The 23,475-nt window shown below is 52.1% G+C and overlaps 1 protein-coding gene across 2 annotated transcripts; it reads right to left on the reverse strand.

Moving 5' to 3' along the window:
* Positions 1–1,466: 1,466 nt before the first annotated feature.
* IPO13 (importin 13) lies at positions 1,467–23,225 on the reverse strand. 2 transcript variants are annotated; one of them, XM_066269401.1, is made up of 20 exons: positions 22,339–23,224; positions 19,825–20,561; positions 13,073–13,213; positions 12,824–12,965; positions 12,550–12,716; positions 12,221–12,341; positions 11,987–12,134; positions 11,384–11,565; positions 11,277–11,303; positions 10,982–11,116; positions 10,634–10,777; positions 8,973–9,053; positions 8,081–8,218; positions 7,807–7,903; positions 4,853–4,905; positions 2,597–2,663; positions 2,450–2,508; positions 2,207–2,296; positions 1,731–1,912; positions 1,467–1,639 (listed from the first exon to the last, which is right to left on the reverse strand). In XM_066269401.1, exons 1-20 carry the CDS (start codon positions 22,420–22,422, stop codon positions 1,543–1,545), a joined length of 2,892 nt encoding a protein of 963 aa, XP_066125498.1. In that variant the 5' UTR covers positions 22,423–23,224; the 3' UTR covers positions 1,467–1,542. The 2 variants fall into 2 exon arrangements, 1 of the variants encoding a protein (XP_066125498.1); XR_010730461.1 differs by lacking the exons at positions 1,467–1,639; positions 1,731–1,912; positions 4,853–4,905 and having other exon boundaries at positions 2,218–2,296; positions 22,339–23,225.
* Positions 23,226–23,475: the final 250 nt, after the last annotated feature.

Raw genomic sequence — 23,475 nt, forward strand, 5'->3', positions numbered from 1 at the left:
GTGAGAAATCAAGAGTAAGGTGAGAATGGTAGGGGCAGGGGGACAGAGTAGCCTCAGGGGATGGCATACAAAAGGCTGGCATGGGCCTGACCAGGTGGTGGCGCAGTGAATAGAGTGTCGGACTGGGATGCGGAAGGACCCAGGTTCGAGACCCCAAGGTTGCCAGCTTGAGCGCGGGCTCATCTGGCTTGAGCCAAAAAAAAGTTCACCAGCTTGGACCCAAGGTCGCTGGCTCGAGCAAGGGGTTACTCGGTCTGCTGAAGGCCCACAGTCAAGGCACATATGAGGAAGCAATCAATGAACAACTAAGGAGTCCCAACGAAAAACTGATGATTGATGCTTCTCATCTCTCTCCGTTCCTGTCTGTCTGTCCCTATCTATCCCTCTCTCTGACTCTCTCTCTGTCCCTGTAAAAAAATAATAATAAAAATTAAAAAAAAAAAAGGCTGGCATGGGAAGAGACTGAGTAAAAATGAAGATTGGAGACAGAATTTGTGCCAAGGTTGGGAAAAGAACAGGAGAATGAGAACGTAAAAGTAAGCAGGCCTATTACCTCTAAGGAGACTCAGGCTCATGGACAGGACTGGGGAAAACCCAGACCTGCTCCTCAGATCTTACTGAGAAAGCTGAGGTCCCTAAGAGGCAGCCAGGGTGGACTCTGACTGAGAAGACAGAAAGGAAGGGAAACCTGCAAAGGGAGGAGAGCAACACGGAGGAGCTGTCCCTGGTCCTGACCAAGCCCTGACCATCATAGGCTGGACAGGTACCAAAGTGGAGGAGTTATGGGTACACAGACACTAGGTCCTGCCTTCCTCTTCTTCTGGGGTCTGCACTGACTCCTCCCACCTATGCTCAGTTCCACTTTCTATATCTCTATACCTCCCCAACCATGTGCAAGTTTGGGTACCTCCATAACCCCACAACAGATACCTATCCCGGGACTCAAAGCCACTCTCCAATTCTCTCCAAACTGGACCCAGCCTCACCTCACCTACAGTCTGAGTACCAAGTCCTTTATTTCAGAAGCCTCCCATTCCCATTAGAAATAAAACTTCCTCCATGTAACGTTCCTTCGCTTGTCATTCTCCCATCTTAGTGCGGTAGCTATGGACTAGATCAGCCTTTGTTTCCATAGAATAGGGCAAGATAGAATTAGGAATCCAGTACTCAACATTGTTGATTAAATAAATGTATGCATTCATGAATACTGGAACTAATTTAAAAGGAGGGGGGAATGCTGATACTACTGCAATCCCCACCCCACCCCAAGGCCAATGCAGTATTCTGAACGAATCCTCCCTCGAAGCAGCTCGCTCCAGCAGTGCCCATTCCACCCTAGGAGCCAGAGGTTGGCTCCACCACTCTCTACCAAGGTCTGGGTCCAAGCATCCTTCCATCCTTCCTCAGGCCTTCTGGGGTCACCCAGTTAGGTGGTGGTGGCAGTAGAAAGGAAGCAGAGACAACAGTGCAGTGAGGGTCCAGGTTTACTCTTTGGGGATAGGGAGGAGCAAGGAGGAGGTGTGGGTGGGACAGGAACGCCCCTCAGTAGTCAGCTGTGTAATCTGTGCCATGTAGCCCCCGGCACAGCAATGTGAACTCCTTCACCATCTCCTTTACCCGCCTCTTGTTCACTCGCTCGCTGAAGGAAAGAAGGGAGAGCCAGTTAGCACCACCCACCACTACCTCCTCCTCTTCCAGACCTGAGCCCGGGCCCCACCAGCTCTGCTCACCGAAGGATCTGCTGGCTAAAAGTGTCCTTCTGCTCAGGGCTGAGGCGGGCAGAGGGAAAACCAGGTGGTTGCAGTGCCTCCTTGATCCATATGCTCAGGAGGCTGAAGCAGTGTTTGTTCAGAGCAAATAAGATGTCGGCAAAGCAGTCCATGAGGCTGCGGGAGGCCTGGCCCCCAATGGCCTGAGGAAGACGGGTTCTCAGTACACCAGGGCCTTGTCCCTTCTGCAGCGGGGGTGCCGAGCCACGTCCCACCCTCCCCAGATAGTTCCTTAGCCAAACTGCCTATGACAAATGAGTGCTGTTTTTTGAAAGCCAGCTGATTCTCACAGCAACTCTGACAACTTTCAGATATTTAAATGAAGAAGAAACAGAATCAAGAGTTTAGGGAACCAAAGGCTCAAGATTCCCAAAAGGGCAGCTGCCACAGCAGTGAGGGACACCACGTCCCCTCCAGCCCCTCCTGCCCCACCTCACCTCTAGCACTGCTATGAGCAGCATTCGGCCGTCCTCCTGCACTACCTTCCCCACGGGTTCTACTTCCCCACATCGAGGCAGTAGCTCTGTCTGCAGAGGGTGGAGATGGAGAGGCCTGTCAGCCCTAGCTTCTGCCCCCTCATCCTGGAGACAAGACCTGCACACCACATCCCTACCCTCTCGAGTCCCGGGCAGGGCTGGGTATAGGGGTGGCGGGGGGTCACGGGTCAACATGGGACTCACAAAGAAGCCACAGGAGGCCTTGACAGTAGGTGCCTCAGGGAACTTGAGGGCCAGCACAGCTGTGGGAAAGGCGGAGGCAGATCAGATGGGGTCTAAGGATCCTCCCAAGGGGGCCCCAGGCCCACTTACCCAACTGACTCCACTTACCACAGTGAAACACAGCTTTGACATCCAACCGTTCACACAGGAACAAATCTGGCTTCCGCTTCAGAGCCTGCAGGAGGTGGAGCTGGTAAGCCCAGCCTCAGACAGCTCCAAGGACCAGCCCCCCACTCACCTGCCACCCCAGGTCCCAGCTTCACGCACCACAGGCAGAGGCTGCCAAAACCAGCTACCCAGCCATCTCTGGGGGACACAGCCATTCCAGAGTTCAGTAGGCCAGGAGAGGTGCAGCCGAAGCACGCTATGTACATGTATGTGAACCTGAATGCACAGGTGTGTATGAGAGAGGTGGGGGGTCATAATGCAGACAGCCTGCATCCCAAGTTCCTTCCTGAGCAAACACCTTCTCCTCTCCCCTCCACCAGGGCCAGATTCCTGCAGGCTCCAGGCGGCCAGCAGTGGCTTCACTTTGATTCACAGAAGTAGGTGGTGCCCCCTGCATTTATTAACAGGACAGCGGGAAGAAGAGGTGGCAGCTGGACGTGGAACACAGCCCAACAGCCCCCTCCCATGTCCGCAGACACGCTTCAGACCAGGAGGAGGTAAAGGAGGGCAGGAGCTGTGGAGCCATGGCCCCACTTTCACCCAGGCTGCCCTGTGTCCAGGTCCTTCTCAGCCACACCCAGCCCAGGAGCCGTGTCACCATGTGAGGGGAACAGATGAAGTACAGGGGGCAGAGAGCCCACCCCAAGTGGTACCAGGACATGACTGGCACATCCTCAGGTCACAGGAGCTGCTCTGCACAGCTCCAGAAGTCATCAAACGCAGCTGTTCCCCAGCAGCCTCCCAACGCATAACACATAGACCCCTCATCCTCCAGCCCCACATACCTTCCGGTCTGCCATGTTCACTCACATGCAAACACCCCCCACACGCACGCTCACTGACACCCTCCTTACCCTCACACATGCTCGCTATCACATCCCTGACACACAGACCCTCTCCCACATTTGTAACACACACTCACTACATATCATACCCAAACCCCCCACATCCCCAAACCATGTCCACACCGACACCCTCAAGAGACCCAGTCTTCAGCACCTGGACTTCCCAACACACTCATCCACAAGTACACTCAAATACCCCTACCCCCAAAGATATACCCTTACAGACACCCCCACACACATCCATCCAGAACACACTCCCTATTCCCCATTCCTTTCACCCTGCCCCCCAAACAAACTATAAGTTACAGGACAGTAAGAACAATGCTCACTTTTGCTCATGATTATATGCATCTAGCAAAGTACCAAGCATGTATTACACACTCAGTATTTGTGGAATGATTAAGCAAAAAACACATCATTTACCTTAGCCCACAGGACTCCCCAGCTCACAGGACCCCCTAACACACAGAACTCCCATACACTAACCCTACATTCCCACAGCCTAACACAATCTCTTCTAAAACATACATACCCTAATACAGACATACCGATACCACAATATACACACATTCCATAATACACATTCCCACAGTGCAACACGCACACGCCTCCAATACATATCAACATTCAAAATCCATCAATGCCTAAGACATACAAACAAAACACACATCAGTGCACATGTCCACATTTCAGCCACACAGCCAATGTAATACACAAGACTGCTAACAGCTTTACATGATTTCTGTTCCTCCCAAATCTAACTCAGAACATGCTAAGGTCCAACACACTTAAACACACACCAAACACAAACACATCCTGACACAGTCTCACAGTGGAGCCGGCACCCCACCTCCCAGCAGCAGCACAAGCTGTCCAGCAGCCCAGCTCTGGGCTCCGCTGAAGCACATTCATCTCAGCCCCTCCCTCTGGAGCAGGCTGGGGGCACTGAGGCTGGCAGTTCCCGGCAGGAGCACGGGGACAATGGACCCCAGGCCCTTGAACTCCAGTCCTACCCCTGAACTTCTTGGGCACCCCAGCCGCACAGGAGCTGCCGGGGAAGAGTTACCACCCCCGCCCTCCCCCACCCCACCAGGCCAGCCCAACTCCCTCCCTTTGGGATCGGCCTCTCCCTGGTCCCTGTGGAAGACTGAGCTAGCTGAGGCAAAGGGGCACTAAAGGAAGATGTTGGGTTGTCAACTTCCACGGAAACAGATGAAGAAACTCTATTCAACTGAACAGAAAAAAAAAATTTGTCAACAGAAAGCTAAAAATAGGCTTAAATTGAATTTCAACATAAGAGAAAGAGAAAGAGAGAGAGAACAGAACGTGAATGAATAAAACTAAAACACACCTGTGCCAGGAGTTGCATAAATGAATCAACAATATCAGGATGATCCCTGGGCCCTAAAATATAATAAAGATGGAACTTAAGAAAAAATTATACAAACAGCAACTCAACCTCATATAGTTATGTGGGACTGAGAGCCTGCAGGGAGACAGCGTGGGGGCACATGAGCAGCAGGAAGCAAGATAAAGAAACAAAACATACAAAAACCATGAACTGGGAGAAGCCCAACAGAAAGAGACGGCAAAGTGAAGGACGGGCCTGCCCCAGCTCCCTCCCAAGGGGCCTTCCACCTACTCCCCTCTCCTCAGGTCAGTCCCCCTAGTGATCCTTTGGTGCTGGAGCAATGCTGGGTCCACATGGCTGAAGAAACAGCTTTCACACTCTTGCTTTGGTCACTGGCAGGCTGCAGTGGCCCTACACTGCTTCCTAGCACATACCTCCCCATCACCAGCCATCGAACCGGAGGGCAGGGCTGGCTGGGTCTTGGTACCTTGTTTGGAGGCCTTGCTGAAAGCCCTGAAATGGCCAAGGTATCAGGACCTGAGCAAGTGGCCCCTCACTTTGATGGCCTTAGGGCTTTGGGGCTGGCCAAGGAAAGGAACCTACTGGGTCCACTTAAACCAGAGGGTTCCTTTGGGTAGGGCAGTGCCCAATGGGCCAGGCAACCCAGCAGGGGGGCTCAAGGAAGGAAATTGCATCTTGAGTCCAAAAATGGAAGTCCCACCCAGCAAAATCCTTCTACATGGACACGGACTCAGCAGAGCCAGGCTCAGAGCTCCCATCATCAGCCCACATGAAGAAAGAGCTTTACATGATTTCTGTTCAATGTGTCGCCCATGGTGCAGTGGGAGGGCAGAGCCCAAGGAAGGGATGTCAAGACTGGGACAGCACACAGGTAAGGGGAACCATCCTGTTCAGCAAGACAACCAACAAGCCCAACAAACAGGATGCTGGACACTCCTGCCTTTAGTCCTGATGACATCTGTGGCAAGGACAAGGCATGCGCCTGGAGCTCCTGCCGGGCCATTCCACTGTCAAGAGGAGGCCCTGCAGGAACACCTGCCTGAGACACCACTAAGGAGCTGTGTGATCTTGTGCAAGCCACAAACACTGAGTTTCCCCACTATAAAGCAAATAACCTCTTCCTTGCTTCCTTCTTCGGCTGTGAGGAGCCACTGATAAAGCCCACCCCTTTTACATGTGAGCCCCGAGTTACTCAAGACCTGGAAAGTGCAGCCCAATGTGCCCAATGCCTGGGTCCCAATGCAGATAACAGGTTCGACATTCAACAGCTGCCCTGCTAGCTGTGGGCCAGACAGTGAGGAAGAAAGGTTCCGAGGGCAGGGAGCCCTCACCCTCCTTTTCTCAGTGTCTGCACCTGCACTCTGCTGGCCTCGTTCTGGACACTGGGGATGCAGAGATGAGACCCATCCCTGCCCTGAGGGGCTTCGTCTAAGGAGCGAGACAGACATGAAGGCTGGTTCTTGGGCATAACTGGTGCTGTATCAGCAGTGTGTACATGATGCAGTTTCAGCACAAAGTTAAAAGCGCCTGATTGTGCCTTAGAGAAGTTTCCTTAGGAATGACACATGGGTAAGGCATGAAGTGGGAGCTCACCCGGTGAAGGGTTTAGGACATTCTAGCCAGAGGAGCAAGGCACGGGGATCAAATGGGACACGGTAAGGGACAAGTCAGTGTGGCTGGAGTGCTGGAGTCATGACGCTGGCAGGAGAGGACGTCGAGAGGTATGCAGGAGCTACATCATGTGGGTAGGAATGGGATGACAACCTGAGGGCAATGGGGAGCAATGGGAGGATTTTAAGCCAGGGAGGGAAAATGCTCAGAGTTGTGTCTCATAAATAACAGTACAACCGCAGGGTGCAGAATGGATTGGAGAGAAGGGCAAATGTCAGGAAAACCAGTTAGAAGATTGTTGAGATGATTCAGACACCGTTTACTGAGACTGGCCATGGAGGGCAGGGAGGTGGGGGCAGACCCTGGGCTAATCCAGAGCCAGGACCGCCAGGACTCACTATCCCCCCTGGACATGAGGCATGAAAGAAGTAGAGCTGACGATGACCACGCCTGGGTTGCTGGCTCAGGTTTCTCCCCACCTTGTACCTTCCCACAGCCCACCAGAGCGGGGGTCAGCGCCATGTGACCAGACACTGAGGACATGGCAGAGACCCTCTGGCTCCTGCTGTGACCACAAGTCCAGGCAAGATTCATGGGGCTGGCAAAGAGCAGTGCTGTTTCATGTCCAAGTTAGAAACCTGGTTAGAGAGCAGGGGAAGCCCGGCACTCCCTTTTCCCAACTCTCTCAGGCTAAGGGCCATAGTGACTGGGGTAGGGGTGGGACCACAGCCATAGGCTTTTGGCTGGGAAGAGAATAAACCTCAATGCAGGGAAAGGAATCAGCATTCACTGAGTACTTCGTGTGCAAAAACCCCATGCCAAGGGCCCAAAAGATGCTACTTTAATGCCTGTAACAATCCTATCAAATATAAGAAATCTCCACATCACAGATATGGAAACAAAGGCTCTGCAAAGGTAAGTGACTTGCCCAAGGTCACACAACTAGTTGGTGGTGATGAGCTTAGCATCTAGGTGTACCTGATTTCAAAGCCCATGTCGTTCTTTCTACTTTTCATTATATCCCAAAGGAAAGGAGCCAGCCTGGTACCCCAGGTCCCTCAGAGCTTCTGGTCCCACCGTCCCCATCATCCAGACCGGTCCTGGGCCCAGCAGGCCAATAGAAGACATCATTCATTCTCTTATCCACTTCAACTGTTTGTAAGGTGACAATTAGGCTGTGCTTGGTCCCATAAGTTTCCCGTCAAGTCCCATGTGCAACTCAGGGGACAGAGGAGAACAGAGTGGGCAGCTGTGGCTCCCCAGTCGGGGAAGCAGAGGCAGTGGCAGTGGCAGCAACAGCAGAGACCCCCATCAGGACCTACCTTGCTGGAAGAGAGTGAGTGTGACAGAGGTGACGAGCAGGAAGAGGGCCTCGATTGGGGGAAAGTGGGCAGGCTCATGAGCAAAGATGTGGACCAGCTACAACAAAGCAGGGAACGCTGGTCACCAGGACAGGCCAGCATGCCTGCAGTGCAGGTGAGAGTCCCTGCCCAGGGGCCTGTCCACCCCATGCCGCCCACCTACCCCATCCTGCATCAGACAGATCTCTGACAAGGATGAAGTCTAGAATGCTGCTGTCCCAATCAGAAGGCCCACCTGTCGCGTGAGGTCAAGAGCTGAGGCCTGGGGGATGGTGCTGTACATCTGGCCCAGCATCTCACACAGCTGTGGCACCATGGGGGCAAAGTCATCCAACAACGTCTTAACAGACTTCTCGAAAATAGCGCACACCGCCTTAGGAGAAAGCAAAGGGACCCATGAAATAGAAACCAATACTGTATTATAATCATCAAACCTGATAAGAGACTAGATCTTAATTATTCTAACCAATAAAAGAAGTGCTAATTATGTGATGTGTTAGAGACACTAATTAGCACTATAATGGCAACTATATCATGTTATGATATACAAATGTATCAGATCAACTTGTGGCATTTTTAAAATTTACACATTGTTATATGCCAAATATATTTCAATAGAAAAAAAAAGAAAAAAGCAAAGGTGCCCTGGTCAGCAAGCCACAATCATCTGGAACAGAACAGAGGCCTGGCACAGGGCTGGCCTAAGAAAGGGCCTGTTCTGGTTCTGAGGACCAGGGCAAGTAAACAAGTCTGACCCTCACTCTGAAAGGAAGGAGGCAAAAAGGCCCTTTTCAGAGAGGCACTGCATACACCTTCATCATTTCCTCTCAGGGAGCAGCAACAGCAACAAAACCCTGAACTGAAAAGAGACCAAAGGCAGGTCTCTGATGCTGAAGGGTCCCTGACTCTCATCAGGCCACAATATCACAGCCCTTTGATTGAGCACTTCTTGTGATACTGGGAAGTTCTGAATATCTTCCCAAGAAACTCCTTGAATCTATGGGACAAGATCCGCCTCCTTTATTTCCTCAAGACCATTGCAAGGTTAGGTGGGGCAGCAACACCTTCCTTCTGCTCCACCTCTGAGAAATGTCACCATGGTGCAGAAAGCAAGGGCTGGCGCTCACCTCCACCACCTGGGCATCATTCAGCCATTTGCTCAGCACCTTCTGGATAAGCTGGAAGACCTGCTGCAGCACCACTACCACCTGGAGACACAGGAAGAAGTAAGATGCCCCCACCACCACTGTCACATATCTGAGAAGGACCTGGTAGCAGGAGGTAGACCAGGAGTTCAAACCTATCACCCCAGACTGCGTATTGAAGACTCAATGCATGGGACCCCGGCGGAAGAAGTGTTTGCTCAACGCCCTATGAATGAAAGAGGATATTTGAATTCTAGGGATCCACTTAAAAGAAGCCTCAAACTGCAAAGCAGGGATATCATGAGTACTTCATAAGATTATTAAAACTTTGTGACTTTAAAAGAAATCACTTCCTATACATTTCTGCTCAGTAAAACTCTTAGTGCCAAACCCTGTGGGCTAGCTCCTGAAGGGGAGATGCTCTCTCACCCAGGTAAGCTTAGGGTAGACAGCCCCAGGGGAGGTACAGATGTGGGCAGCTTCTGAGGGAGCAGTGGGCAGATGAGGTCCTGGGAGGTGAGGGAAGGAGGGGCTCCACGGGAGGGTAGCTGAAGCTGGGGGAGGCATGTTGAACAGAGGGGCTGGGACACTACGGCGTCCCTCGCTCTGGCAGAAACACTAACGGGGGTACTGGGAACAAGGGTCACAACAGTTTCTCATGTTTGTTCAAAACTTCAGTGTGTAAAGTGCTCTCAAGACCACACATCTACTACCCTGCAGTTCTACGAGATGAGCAAGCCAATATTCTGACGTTTATCATTTTCAGTGAGAAGCTGAGGCTTGGCCCAGATCAAACAGTTTATAAATGGCCAGCCACACCCCTGTGCCCAAGCTTACCAGGGCACTTATCACACTGGTTTGGGTTTTTTTAGGTTTTTTTTACAGGGACAAAGAGAGAGTCAGAGAGAGGGATAGATAGGGACAGACAGACAGGAATGGAGAGAGATGAGAAGCATCAATCATCAGTTTTTTGTTGCGACACCTTAGTTGTTCATTGATTGCTTTCTCATATGTGCCTTGACTGCGGGCCTTCAGCAGACCGAGTAACCCCTTGCTCGAGCCAGCGACCTTGGGTCCAAGCTAGTGCTTTTTTTTTGCTCAAGCCAGATGAGCCTGTGCTCAAGCTGGTGACCTCAGAGTCTCAAACCTGGGTCCTCTGCATCCCAGTCCGATGCTCTATCCACTGCGCCATCGCCTGGTCAGGCTTATCACACTGTTTTGCGACAACCTGTTTACATGTATTTCCTCAGATGGGGAGCTACTCAGAGGTAAGAATTATTGCCTGTGGAACGTGTAAGCACCCTCAGTGCACAGAGGGGACAGTGCACGCTGAAGTAGAAGGCCCCAGAGCTGGGGTTAAACAAGGCCCATAATTATATCACTTAGGGTTGAAAGATAAAGTCAGTGTCCCCTATGGGAGGAGGAATCACAGTGATATCACCTGGGGACAAAGACTCCACCCATATGGTGAGGCAACGATATCACTCCCCACAGAGAGGGGGCAATAAGATCATTCACTGGGTCAGAGGACCAAAAGTATCATGCCCCAGGGAACAATGACAATATTACCCAGAGTTGAAGGTGACAATGACATTCCCACAGGGGTGGGGGATGGGGGCAATGCCAATGACAACATCACCCACGGGGTTAGGTCCCTGTGGCACTGGCAGCTTCCGGAGCTCAGAGCCTTCATGATCATCCTCATGATGACTGACATCCAGCGTGGTGAAGAGGTTGGAGAGAAGCCCCAGAATGTGGACAATGGCCAGCTTGTTGGAGGGATTAGGCTATGGGAAGAAGTGGACGATGTTCTGAATCTCCCAGCCCTGGTGTGTCCCCTTGGCCCCAGCCCTCCCTGCCAGCTCCAACACCACCCCTCAGAGGCATGGCTCACACCAAGGGAAGCCCCAGATTCGCACCCCAGTTCCTCCCCAACTATACACACACACACACACACACACACACACCAGCCCCAAGCCCAGCTCGCTCACTATCTCCTCTGCCAGCTTCTCCAGCTGCTGGACGTAGGGTGAGATGAGAGAGTGCAGGTTCTTAAGGATCTCCTCCACCTGCAGGGCTGACAGCAGGAAGCCCAGGGCCTGCATCAGCCACATGCACTGACTCGTCTGTGGGACAGAACATGGAGGGTCAGTCCTGTACACATCTGATTGTGGGTGGGAAGAATAAACCCATTAGGCAACAGAGAATAAGGAACAGGCAGAAGATGGGATTTTTGTGGGTTCCTACAATGTCCCCAGGGAGCCCCCTAGAAACTTTTGAGCTCACCTTGTGGATCTGTTTCATTAGCACATCCTGGGGATAAGAAGAGATATGGTATCAGAGCAGTGCAGAGTGTGCCCTGAGGCCCAGCTCCACCCAGAGTCCCTGCATACCTGGGACACAGCCACGATGTTGGCAGCATAGGGCGGCAGGTCATACTTGCATTCTCGGCAGATCTTCTTGAGGGTGGACACAGAGGAGACAGAGAGCTCAGGATTGCCGAGGGCATGCAGTACGAGAGGCAGAACGCTGTTGATCATGACGGGGTGGTCAGCCAGCCATTCAGACAGAGCTCCTGGAGGAAGAACGGTTGAGGGCAAGATATCTGAGGCAGGCCATGCCCCAGAGAGGTAGGCAGAATTCCCAGGCAGGATCAAGTTGCAGCCCCGGTACAGAGTGCTGCTCATTCAGAGGACTGAATAGGCACATATGCATGCACATGATCAAACATGATCTTTACAGCTGAGAAGAGGTGACTCAGTAGAGGCCCGGCACTGCTACTCCACTGACAGTGAACTAGCCTTACTGAATTGCAGCTCAATGCATTCAGTAGGAAGGACCCCTGGACGTGCCAGGGTTGGTTGGCTGCAACACTGACAGCGTGCAGGGGCATGTGTGTCTCTCCCATTTCGGATAGGACCCAGTGGGCTGGCTATAGCTGAGGATGGGTGCCTAGGGCTCTGAGAATGTGCTCATGGGTGTGTACCAAGTCTCACCAATGGTGAACATGACGGTATCCGCCAGCTGCACGTTGCTGATGCTGATCCGTGGGATGAGGCCAATGAGTCCAGGCACCACATCAGAATAGTTGACATCAATGGTCTCTGCGATGGACTGGAAGCCATAGAGCAGGGCCTCTGTGTGCTGGGGAAAGAGGGTGCCACTGGCTCGGCTGAAGAGCAGGGAGTGACAGATCTGGGAGGGCTGAGGGAATCAGGCTTGGGGGGTACCTGCCAGGAGTAGGGCTCCTCTGAGCTGGTGAGCAAACGGCCCAGTTTGTCATAGAGGTTGCTGAGCAGCTCGGCCCCCAGCATTTCATAAACATACATAAGCGTGTCTGAGATGTCCACCCTGAGAAGTAGATGAAGGCCTTGTACACTGCCTGGATCCTGCCCCCAAGCCCAGGAGCCCACCCTGGTACCCTCACCGCCCTGCAAAAGGGCCTGGAGAATACAGAAAGGAGCCCCAGGATTTGGGAAGGCTGGCCTTGGGACCCTCCCTCACTGGCTTCATTATTTCAGGACTCTGTTTAGAGCTAGGACTGGCTTGCTACCATCACCTGTAAATTCGGAACTGCTCCTTTTCGTCTGAGGACCAGAAGCCATACTCCTCATCAGAAGGGAACTGGGCCTTGTGCAGAAGCACATCCACCAGCTGGAAGTAGACTGGCCGGTATACCTGCTGGTACACAGCCTGCTTCTCTGCTTCAAAGGACAGAATGTCATCCTGAGAGAACCAGGGAAGAGCATTAATCACCTCACTAGCAGCCACAGCAGCCCATTATCCACCTTCTCCCATTATGGCCCCTCCTACTGGAGGTCACACAAACGTACCTGCAGTGTATACCAGAAAGTGAGGGTCAGGGAGCTGGTGGTCTCGTTGACAGGATAGTGGCCAGGAATACCCGTGCAGAACATGATCATGTTGACAAGGGCCAGGAAGCTCTGCCAGTGCTCTACTTGGTCCAGCAAGGCCCTGGGAGGGAGGAAATATAGTAAAGTCACCCTACTATCCCCAAGAGGGCTCCATAACCCCCCCCCCGAGTACCTTGCTAGCCCACCCCCAGCTGCCCCACTCCTCACCGAGAGTGGTTCTCGCCCAGGGCCACAGCAATGCGACAGATGCCATGGGAGGTCTCCATGTCCCCATTCTGCACTGCCTGTCGCAGTTGTTCCTGCAGTCCCAGCACCAGTGGGATGAGTTTCAGGAGTGTATTCACATACCTGGAGGCATGGGGGAGAAGACCCATCAGAGCTATCTGCCCACTCCCCACCAGATGAAAAGAAAGGTACATTCTCCCCGTCTTCCATTAAAGCCCCCTGACTCACATCAAATGGAAAGCAAAAAAGAAGTTAGGGCCTACAGGGCAGCTTTGATGCTGCCTATGTTGGGAAGAACCTTAGGTCAGAGACCTCCAGGAGAACTCTGGAAAAGGAAGTATAAGGTCAGTATTATGTGTTGAATTATGTCTTCCTACAAGCGGCTGATGCTAGAATGCATTAAGACTTTGGGGGAGGCCTTGGGTAATTGGCCCAATGGCAGAGTGTCAGCCCAGCATGTGGATATCCTGGGTTCAATTCCCAGTCAGGGCACACAGGAGAAGTGACTATCTGCTTCTCTACCCCTCCTCCTCTCCCTTCTCTATCCCCCTCCTGCAGCCATGGCTCAACTGGTTCAAGCACATCAGCCAGGGCACTGAGGATGGCTCCATGGAGCCTCTGCCTCAGGCACTAAAATAGCTTGGTTGCGAGCATGGGCCCCAGATGGGCAGAGCATCAGCCCCAGATGGGGGTTGCCAGGTAGATTCCAGTCAGGGCGCATGTGGGAGTCTGTCTCTTTATCTTCCCTCCTCTCACTTGGAAGAATAAGGGGAAAAAAAGACTTTGGGAGAGGTTGGGATGAGGTGAATGTATGTCCTATGCAGGAAGGACATAAGTTTTGCAGGGCTAGAGGGAAGACTGTTGTGGGTTGGGTTGTGTCCCCCCCAAAAAAGATATGTTGAAGTCTTAACCTCTACACCACAGAATGGGACCTTATTTGGAAATAGGGTGATTGCCCATAAGGTCATAGAGTAGGGCAACCCCTAATACAATATAACTGATGTCCTTATAAGAGGACATCCATGTGAAGATAGAGACCTACAGGGAGAATGACATGTGACAACAAAGGCCATGGAACACTAAAGACTGCCAGCAAACCACCAGCAGCTAAGAGGAGGCAAGGAAGGAGTCTCCTCTAGGATTCGAGGGTGCTGACACCTTGACTTCAGACCTCTGGCCTCCACAACTATGAGGCAAAAAATTTCTGTTTAAAGCCACCAAGTGTGTGATATTTTATGATAGCAGCTTTAAGAAACTACACACATACTGTTTGTTCCAGGAGACTGAACAGGATAGGCACTAGAAGAGTTAACACAGGCTCAGGAACCCTGTTAAAGACTTTAAATGACAGTAACAGCTCCTAAGAACATTAATCCCTGCCTTCCTCTCCACCTCCTACCAAATCTTAACTCTGGTGGCAGCAGGAAGGGAAAGTAGATGATGAACACAGAGAGAGCTAACAGGCAAAATGAACAGGACTTGAAGACTGACTGGGTGCGAAGACAGGAAAGAGTGAGGGACAGCTCTCAGGTTATTGGCTAAACAACTAGGTAGATAGTAGGGCTATTTACTGAGACCTGGTGGGGTGACTGGAGGAGGACAATAACAATCTAGATTTAATGGGAGGCTAGAAGGTGATAAGTTCAGTGTTAGGCACGTTGAATCAAAAGCACCTAGTGAGATATGCAGATAGAAGTGTCCAGAGAGTTTGGATATAAAAACATGAAACTCAACAGAGAAGTTAGAGAGCCCTGGCTGGATAGCTCCACTGGTAAGAGCATCGGCCTGAAGCACTGAGGTTGCCAGTTCTATCCCCCGTCAGGCCACATACAAGAACAGATTGATATTCCTGTCTTTCTCTCCCTTCCTCTCTGGCTAAAATCAATAAATTAAAAGAAAAAATTAAAAAAAAAAAAAAAAAAAAAAAAGAAGTTAGAGCAAGAGACATAGATTTTGGAGTCTTCAGAAAACAGCTGCTAATTAGGAGTTACTAGAGTACACGAGAACTGCTCAGGAAGAAAGTGCTAAGTGAGAGAAAAGAAGACAGTCCAGGTCAGAGCCCTGAAGCACAATGATCCCTAACAGAGGAGAAGAGGAAGCATGGTACACAAAAGAAATGGAGGCCCTGGCCTGACCTGTGGTGGCGCAGTGGATAAAGCGTCAACCTGGAAATGCTGAGGTCGCCGGTTCAAAACCCTGGGCTTGCCTGGTCAAGGCACATATGGGAGTTGATGCTTCCAGCTCCTCCCCCCTTCTCTCTTTCTCTGTCTCTCCTCTCTCTCTTTCTCTCTCTGCTTCTCCCTCTCCTCTCTAAAATGAATAAATAAAAATAAAAAAAATAAATTAAAAAAAAAAAATTAAAAAAAAAAAAAAAAAAAAAAAAAAAAAAAAAAAAGAAAAGAAATGGAGGCCCTGGCCGGTTGGCTCAGTGGTAGAGCATCGGCCTGGCGTGTAGGAGTCCCGGGTTCGATTCCCGGCCAGGGCACACAGGAGAAGTGCCCATCTGCTTCTCCACCCCCCCCCCTTCCTCTCTGTCTCTCTCTTCCCCTTCTGCAGCCAAAGCTCCATTGCAGCAAAGTTTGCCCGGGCGCTGAGGATGGCTCTATGGCCTCTGCCTCAGGCGCTTAGAATGGCTCTGGCTGCAGCGGAGGGATGCCCAGGATGGGCAGAGCATCGCCCCCTGGTGGGCATGCCGGGTGGATCCTGGTCGGGCGCATGCGGGAGTCTGTCTGACTGCCTCCCCGTTTCCAACTTCAGAAAAATACAAAAAAAAAAAAAAAGAAATGGAGAAAAGGCCCACTCAACCCCACTGGACTCTCCTAGGCGCCTGCGCTGTGGAGATCAGACTCAGCAGAGGAAGTGACACTTTCGGGGGGGATGAGATGCTTGGGTTCCCTCTGCTGTCAATCGCAGTGTCATCATACCAATCTATGGAGAGGTGGGAGGGGAGATGTACCGAGTGTCTAGAAGGAGTTCTATTTGAACTTGTCCCAAGCAGGCTGCTAGGTATGTAACCTCATAACCTTATGGGTAAGATGTGGACAGAGGCAACCAGCCCTGTATGTTGGTCTTCTTTACCCTTTACATCCCCATTCTGGTGAGATAAAATGCCCATACCAGGATACTCCCAGCCCAGAGACAGCCCCAGAGGGCGCTGCCTAGAGACAGCTGGGATAGCTTCAGACTTATGACCCTGACACAGGCTGTACCACCAGACAATGGGCACCTTCAGACCAGAATCTGGCACAAAGAGCAGGGGCAGGGCCAAGGCTATGACCTGTGAGTTCCCCAGCAGCTGAGATGGGGGCAGGGGGTAGCACCCTACACCCATAGTACCCCACTGCATTCCAAAGCTCCCTCATGCCTGCTAAAACTCGTGTACACAGTAGGTCCTCAATGAAGGTCCTTAATTGTCTCATCTGAGCCTTATAATAAGATAAATAAAGGACAATATAGCCCAGAAGGACTCAGCACATCACTCAAGGTCATACAGCAACTTAGAGATAGCTTCCAGGCGAGAAGGGCCCTTATTCTATTGTAGGTCTGCTTCTCTTTCAGGGCCCAAGCTGAATTTTCCCAAAAGATCTATGCTGATCACAGCCTATAGCTCAAGTCCTAACTGATGGGAGCTTCCAAAAGCCTGTCTAATTCACCTTCTCTCCTTCTCTAGCCCTCAGTGAAAAGCTTTTCCAGAATTAAAAACATACTACAGGTGAAAAAAAAAAAGAAAAAACATTTCAAAGGAGAGAGAGCCAGGCAAGCAGCAGCAGCGGAGGAGAGGAAAGAAGGAGCCCTGAGTACAAGCTTAGCCAAGGGGAAGGCTGGTGTCAGGAAACCTGGGTCAGGCCGTGGCTGGATGGTCCAGGAGTCAAAACCACGGAAGGTGACTTTCTCAAGCCAAAGCTAGGAAACTAGACTAGATAGAGCAAGGTCCAGTCCAAACTCTGACTCCAGGCTGGGTGCAGCCCTCCCATCAGGGAAACTCTTGCATAGATTTCCTCTCCTGGGCACCTATGCCCGTGACCCGTGAGTAGACAGGAGAACAGACCTGAGGCCTCCAGAAGTTTCTAGGTTCGGGGGAGGGAGGTAAGAGAGGATGTCTTTAGGGCCATGGCTGAGACTGGGTTCAAAGGGGCTGATTTTAGTTGGTCAGCTCAAGCTGCTGGGACTGCTTAGCTGCCACTCACACAGAGCTCAGCCTAGACCTGCAATTAGAGATCCAGGAGCAGAGCTGAAAATGGGAAGAGTTGCTAAGCAACAAAGGGAGCTGCAGCCAATAGGCGTTCAGGAGGCTGTGGGTTTCCTCACTGGCTTCTTGCTTGCTCATTCGTTCAGAGAAGAGGCATCAATTACCTGCCAAAGCCCTGGAGACTGGCTGGGCGGGTAAACCTGGGTGTATCCAAGGACATCCCACATCACCCACGCACTGGCCCTGGCCAATTCCCCTTACCCAACTGTCTGAGCCCAGCACTTGGGCTTCAGACTGCCAAGAAAGGCCTTGACCTGGGACTTGGTACCCACCTTAAATTGGAAAACCTGGGAAACCAGGGGAAAAGCATCATTGTAACTGCTAATGCAACAATGTTAATAAAAATTAGCAACTTCCATTTATGGAGTGCACAGGAACCCTGCTAAATTTTTCACAGACATTCTCTTACTTAAACCTGGCAACAAAATATTCTTTATAGAATACCAGGGGCAGGCGCTGCGCACATAATCCTATTTAAGTCACTAAAACTCTGTAAGGTCGATATGATCACACCCATCTTACTGATGAGAAAACTGAGACTTAAAAGTGGCTTATTCAAGGTCTCAGATTTAGTAGAGACCATGTGGAATTCAAACTCAGATGTGATTAACGACAAGGCTAGTGTCATTAAGCACTCCCCCACACCATTCAGTGTCTTTCAGCGCTTTTTTCCCCTCCAACTCTGCCAAGGCTCCCAAAGCCCTATCTTTGAAATGATAGTGTCGGGTCTCTAATCTTGCCCAGGCCAATCCACCTTATTCCAAAAATCTCACCATGCCATTTTCTCTGCTTAAAATCCTTTAATATCTTTACATCATCCTCAGGATAAAGACTAAAATCTTAAACTGGCTGACAAGGTCCCACATGAACTGAGGCCAGATCTCCTACAGCTAAGTGGCCCTTAAACCCTGCTGTCAGTCACACCCCCTCACCAGGCTCTCTCACAGCCTTGCTAGGGCTCGCTCATCTGTCTTAAAGGGCCTCGCCATCTCCATCACTTCCATCTCACTAACTCTTATGCAGCCTTCAAAGCACAGCTCAGTTGTCACCTCCTCTGAGAAGCCTTTCACAACCCATAGATGGGTTAAATGCCTCCTTTGGTCCTTACAGCCCCCTTGCTCTCTCCATTAGAGCATTCATCATGTTGACCATACTTGCCCATTCATGTGTCTACTAGGTATGAGCTCCTGACTTATAGAAATCAACCCACTCATCGTTATGCTCCTGGTGCTCAGCACAGGGCCCAGCATACAAGTGCTCAAGAAACGTTTGTTGAACACCTTATTACACTCACCTTCTTTCCGGTCCTTGAATGTACCATGGTGCTGCCCAGCACAGGCCCTCCCATCTGCTGTAACTTCGGAAGCCTACAACACTCCCTTCTCCCACAACCTCTCCCACCCCTGATCACTCAGGCAACTCCTACTTTTCATCCGTTCAAAAAATACTGAATGCCACCAAGTGCTGCAAGGCACAATGTAACAAAATAAAATGACAGAGTGCCTATCCTCACAGAGCTGGGAGACAGACATTAATTTATAATGAAACCGTGTTATGGGATAAGATGGAAAAACACTGGGAGCTCTGGGATAAAATAATAAAGACCACACTTGGTCTTATCACTGGGATGTGAAGTTGAAGCTGAAGCAGAGGGGCCACATCAAGCACACGTGTGCAAGGAGCACGGCAGGAGGTGAGGCCGGAGAGGCCTTGTGGCGCAGCATCTCTGGGAGTCACATAAAGGGTTCTGAACTTCATCCTAAGAGCAGTGAGAGGCCACAAGAGTTCTGAGCAAAAAGGAAAAGTGAGATACTCATTTTCAAAAGGTCACTCTGGCTGATGGGCGGACAATGGAGAGTGAAAACCAGGGAACTGGTGAGAAAGTTCTACAGCAATCTAGGAAGAGGAGATGATAGCTAACACTAGAGTGGTGGCAACGGAAATAAAAAAAAAAATAGATGTGCAATATGGTGAGGGACAGAACAGCCAGGACTTGGCTGAGAAAAAAAGAAGAGTCGACTATTTTAACTGAATACAGTGGTACTTTGGGTACGAACAGACCAACATACAAATTTTTTTTTTAAGATCCGAGCTGAGACTCAGTCCGTATTTTTGTTCGAGATCCAAGCAAAATTCCGAGATACGAGTTGTGATTCGGGAAGCTGCCGCTAGTTGGCGCGTTGGCGCACGGGTCCAGTTTCGGCAGTTTGATATACAAGTTGACTGACTTACGAGCTTGGTTACAGAATGAATAAAATTTGTGTCTCAAGGTACCACTGTAATTCATTGGATGCTTAGTTGTTTAATGTCTTGTCTCCCTCTCTGAACCGTGGGACAGGAACCATGTCTTGATTGGTTCCTTGCTGTATCTCCAGCAGAGGACCATGCACACAGTAGGCACTCAGTGTTTACAGAACAGATAAATGGATGGACGTGTAGGTGACCAAGCAGACTGTCCCTCTCTGAAAGGTGGGGACCAGCTCACCTCTGGGCATCAGGCTGCGAGATGGCATTGACAATGGCCTCCACACTGCTGTCGAAGAGCTCCGAGTCCCGCAGAGCGGCAAAGGCAGCCTGAATGAGCGCCTCACAGTCCTGCAGCGGGACCTCCAGCTGCACCCAGCTGGAGAAGCACTTGAGCACCTTCTGACGCACACAGCTGGGCGAGCTGGGCTGCTGGAGCAGCTGCTCCAGCAATGGGAAGACAGCCCCACACTCCACCGCCAGGCTGGCCCGCACCAGGCCTTTGCGATACTGGGGCAGGCGGCTGGTCTGAAATTCCTCAGGCAGCACTGTCAGAAGCTCCAGCAGAGCCAGGCAGCGCCCCTGGCCATCCACCGGTGAGTCCTCAGCCTGGAAGAGTCGTACCATATCTGCCACAGCACATGGCCAAGCATCAGGCATCATACTGAGAGCCAGTGAGGCCAGCGCCACACACAGTCGAGTCAGCACAATCTTGGAACCACTGGCAAAGCGGGTGATCTGGGTGAAGAGCTGTGCCTTTAGACTTTCATACTGGTCAGTGGGGATGTCACTCCAGTAACGAGAGATCTTGATGTGCAGGGCACTGGCCCCAAAGTATTGGATCTCAGGCACCTTGTCAGGCTGCAGTAGCTGCCAGCTGAAGTGCCAGGCCTGTGGGGAGACTTGGGCCTGCATCAGCCACTTCTGAGCCAGGTTCTTGTTCTCGATGTTGGGGTCGTAGTAGAGCTGGTGCAGTGCCTGCAGGACAGCACAGGATTGAGCAGGTGCTGGCCACTCTGGATCCTGCCAGAGCCCAGAAAAGAGGGCGTGACTTGGTCCTGCAAGACTGCTCTCTCTTTCTGACTGGGGGGCTGAGCAGAAGGGAAGAGCTCAGGGCTCTCCAGGTTCCCGGGCCCGGGGTCCTGCCTATATCGTGAGAGCCTGAACTCGGTCCATGCTCTACCATATCCTCTTCTCCTTACAGCGAAACATTATGGGTTCACAGAGTGAACTTCCACAAAACACACACAGACAAAAAAAAGAGGAGGCTGAGCTCACCAAAGGAGAGGCATGTGAGGTAAAGGGCAAAGCCCAGGTGGAAGGAATGGCTCCACAGGGAGGAAGCTAAGCCTGAGGAGAGCATGAAACAATCAGAGGGGCCCTGACCCTCCCAGGCACAGCTGTTCCCATCAACTCCAAATGCTCCACTCAGCTCCCCCAGGATCATCCCTAGGTCACTCCAGATGCTGGCGCCAAAGCCAGTGTGAAACCTGAGAAGGACTAAGACTTTGCCAAGCAGCCCTTGGGCAGAGACATACTGGAGAAGAGAGTGAGAAAACCCCTCAGAGAGTGCATGGGAGGGTCCAAAGAGCTGGTTGGGGGAAGTTTTAGCCTGCAGCCCTAGCAAATGCTTCACCTACAGCTCTCAACTAGCTGGATCCCCAGGGTCCCAATTCCATCGGGACTTCACACAGTAAGAAAACAGGTTTATCTCCCAGGTAGCACGTGGAACAGTGCACCATCATGCCAACAATGTCCAGTGCCAGGTGTGGAAGAATGAGCCCAGAACTCTGACCCCCTAAGCAGTCTCCATCCAAGTAGGCTTAGCCCTATCTGTCCCTCTGACAGCCAGTTATGGCCACTGTCCCTGTTTGTCTGCTCAGGGATGCAGATGCAGGCTGAGAACAGCAGAAGAGATGCATCCTTACCAGCTGGTATGGAAAACAGAGCTCAAGCATAACAAATGGGTATATGCAACTATTCCTTATTTTCCATCAAGGTAGCCCCATCTCCCCATTCATCCCGGGGCCAGGGGATGTTTTTCTGCATTTCAGGCATCTGGAGACAGAACCCAGAAGAGACTCAGAGAGCAGTTTTCAAAAAAGATGGACTGGGCAGTGGGGAAGTCTGCAAGGGCCATGGCAGGAAGCTATATGGGCAAATGAGTAGGAAAGAACCCGAGGCTGCCAGCAAAACCAGGCCCTTTGGACCCAGCACAAAACAAAGGGGGCCAGCCATACTCCTGCCTGCCTTCATCCAATAAAAGAAGGACCTTTCTCCAAGATAGTAAAAGCATAACCCAGATTGTTTTAGTTCAAGATTATCTTCTGAGCCCCTGGCTCAACAAAAAGGGTCCAGAATGGTTTGACATCAGTATGGTTCCTGGGGACTGAGCTGCAGGTCTCCTGGGTTCCTGGTTTCTTACTGCACTGATCATGCAGTTCCCACAGAGCTGGAGAATAGCCACTGGAGAACAGCCAATTGGCTGGAGGGCTAAGCCATCAGCATTCTGAAGGGACTATCCCAAGACCCTAGCATATCTATCCACTGAAGACCCATGTCTAAGGAAAGCCAAATATAGCTCATTAGGACATCATAACATTGCTGCCCTGACTGCCCAGACAGACAGCAAATGCCAGGTGTCCTAGGGGCACCAGCCCAGCGGGCACCCAGCCCAGGCCTGGACTCTGGCATTAGTATCAATCCCCAGAACTTCTGCTCTGTCACTGGAGTGCCCACCCCAGGGCCCTCGTACCTTCTCCACGTTCTCCACAGTGAAGTCCAAGGCTGGTGCTGCTCCAGCCCCTGCAGCCCCTGGCTGCTCCTCCCGCCGGTCCATCTTTGCTCCCTCCCCAGCAGGGAGGTGGACCCTGACCTGTCTCCTGCCCCAGCCCCTTGGCTGCTGATCCCCCTGCTAGACGCCGGCCTGGGTGTCCAGGGAGTGATGTAGTGACAGGGGACCCAGGGTGGGCATGGCTGCCGAGGCCTCCCCACCTCGGTTGGGGTGGGGGCTTGCCAGAAACTAAAAAGGGTGCTCTTAGGAGGAGACCCACTGAGGTACTCTAAGGAGGGAGACGTCAGTGAGGAGTTCTCAGGCGGGGGTCCTAGTGGTAGGTTACGGCTCTGTCTCCAGTATCTGTAGGGAGGGAGTCATAGGGGAGGGAGGCCTGCGGGAGAAACCGAGCCCCTGGCCCGTGAGGGCTCAGAGGGTCGATGGCTTGTACCCACAGCACCCAAGTCTGAGTGCGCTCCTGGGTCCTATGAGGAGGTCACTGGGGTGGGAGGTCACGGGGGAGAGAGTCCTTCGCAGGTTACGGAAGGCGTTCCAACGAAGCGCGGGGGTGCAGCATCGACAGACAGTCTATGGCGAAGAGTCTGTAATGTTGAGGGGCTGTGGCAGGTACCCTCTAATCGGCCTGGCCCGCGCTCTTCTCACCGCCTGGCTCCGGCCCCGCTACCGCCGCTGCCTCCGCCCCAGTGACTGACAGGCAAGCCGGCCCGGCCGGGACGGGGCGGGGACCTCAGCGAGGCGCGAGCTGCCCCGAGCGCCTGTTCCCCACACTGCCGACTGAGGCGCCGTCCCTCCCCCGAGACTACTCTGACCCAGCCCGGCCCGGCACAGCCCAGCGGAACTGCGCGGTAACTCATTCCGGGTCTTTGGTCCTGTCCTCGCGCCAGCCCGCATGCCCTCGAGCAGGCGACGGAGCGACGCGCCTCTCGAGGTCCCCGCCGAGCCAAGGTCCCACCGCTGTGCACCTTGGGAAATGTAGTCCGTATTGCGCTTAACGGGAGGGCGGCACCTCGCGGCGGAGGCCAGGAGCACGTGGGCTGGGGACCTGTGGAGCTACGCGAGCCCCAGGTTTACTCGGGTCGACAAGCACTCCAGGCAAAC

Source organism: Saccopteryx bilineata, chromosome 3, assembly GCF_036850765.1.
Source record: "Saccopteryx bilineata isolate mSacBil1 chromosome 3, mSacBil1_pri_phased_curated, whole genome shotgun sequence".
NCBI lineage: Eukaryota > Metazoa > Chordata > Mammalia > Chiroptera > Emballonuridae > Saccopteryx > Saccopteryx bilineata.

Bases quoted from the DNA above. Each gene is read 5' to 3' on its own strand.
- IPO13 (XM_066269401.1), bottom strand. From the start codon at position 22,422: ATGGACCGGCGGGAGGAGCAGCCAGGGGCTGCAGGGGCTGGAGCAGCA. The intron at 12,966-13,072 runs GTGAGGAGTGGG...CCTCCCTCCCAG, and splicing joins CTGGGCGAGAACCACTCTCG to GGCCTTGCTGGACCAAGTAG. The intron at 1,913-2,206 runs GTGAGGTGGGGC...CGTCTTCCTCAG, and splicing joins TGCTCATAGCAGTGCTAGAG to GCCATTGGGGGCCAGGCCTC.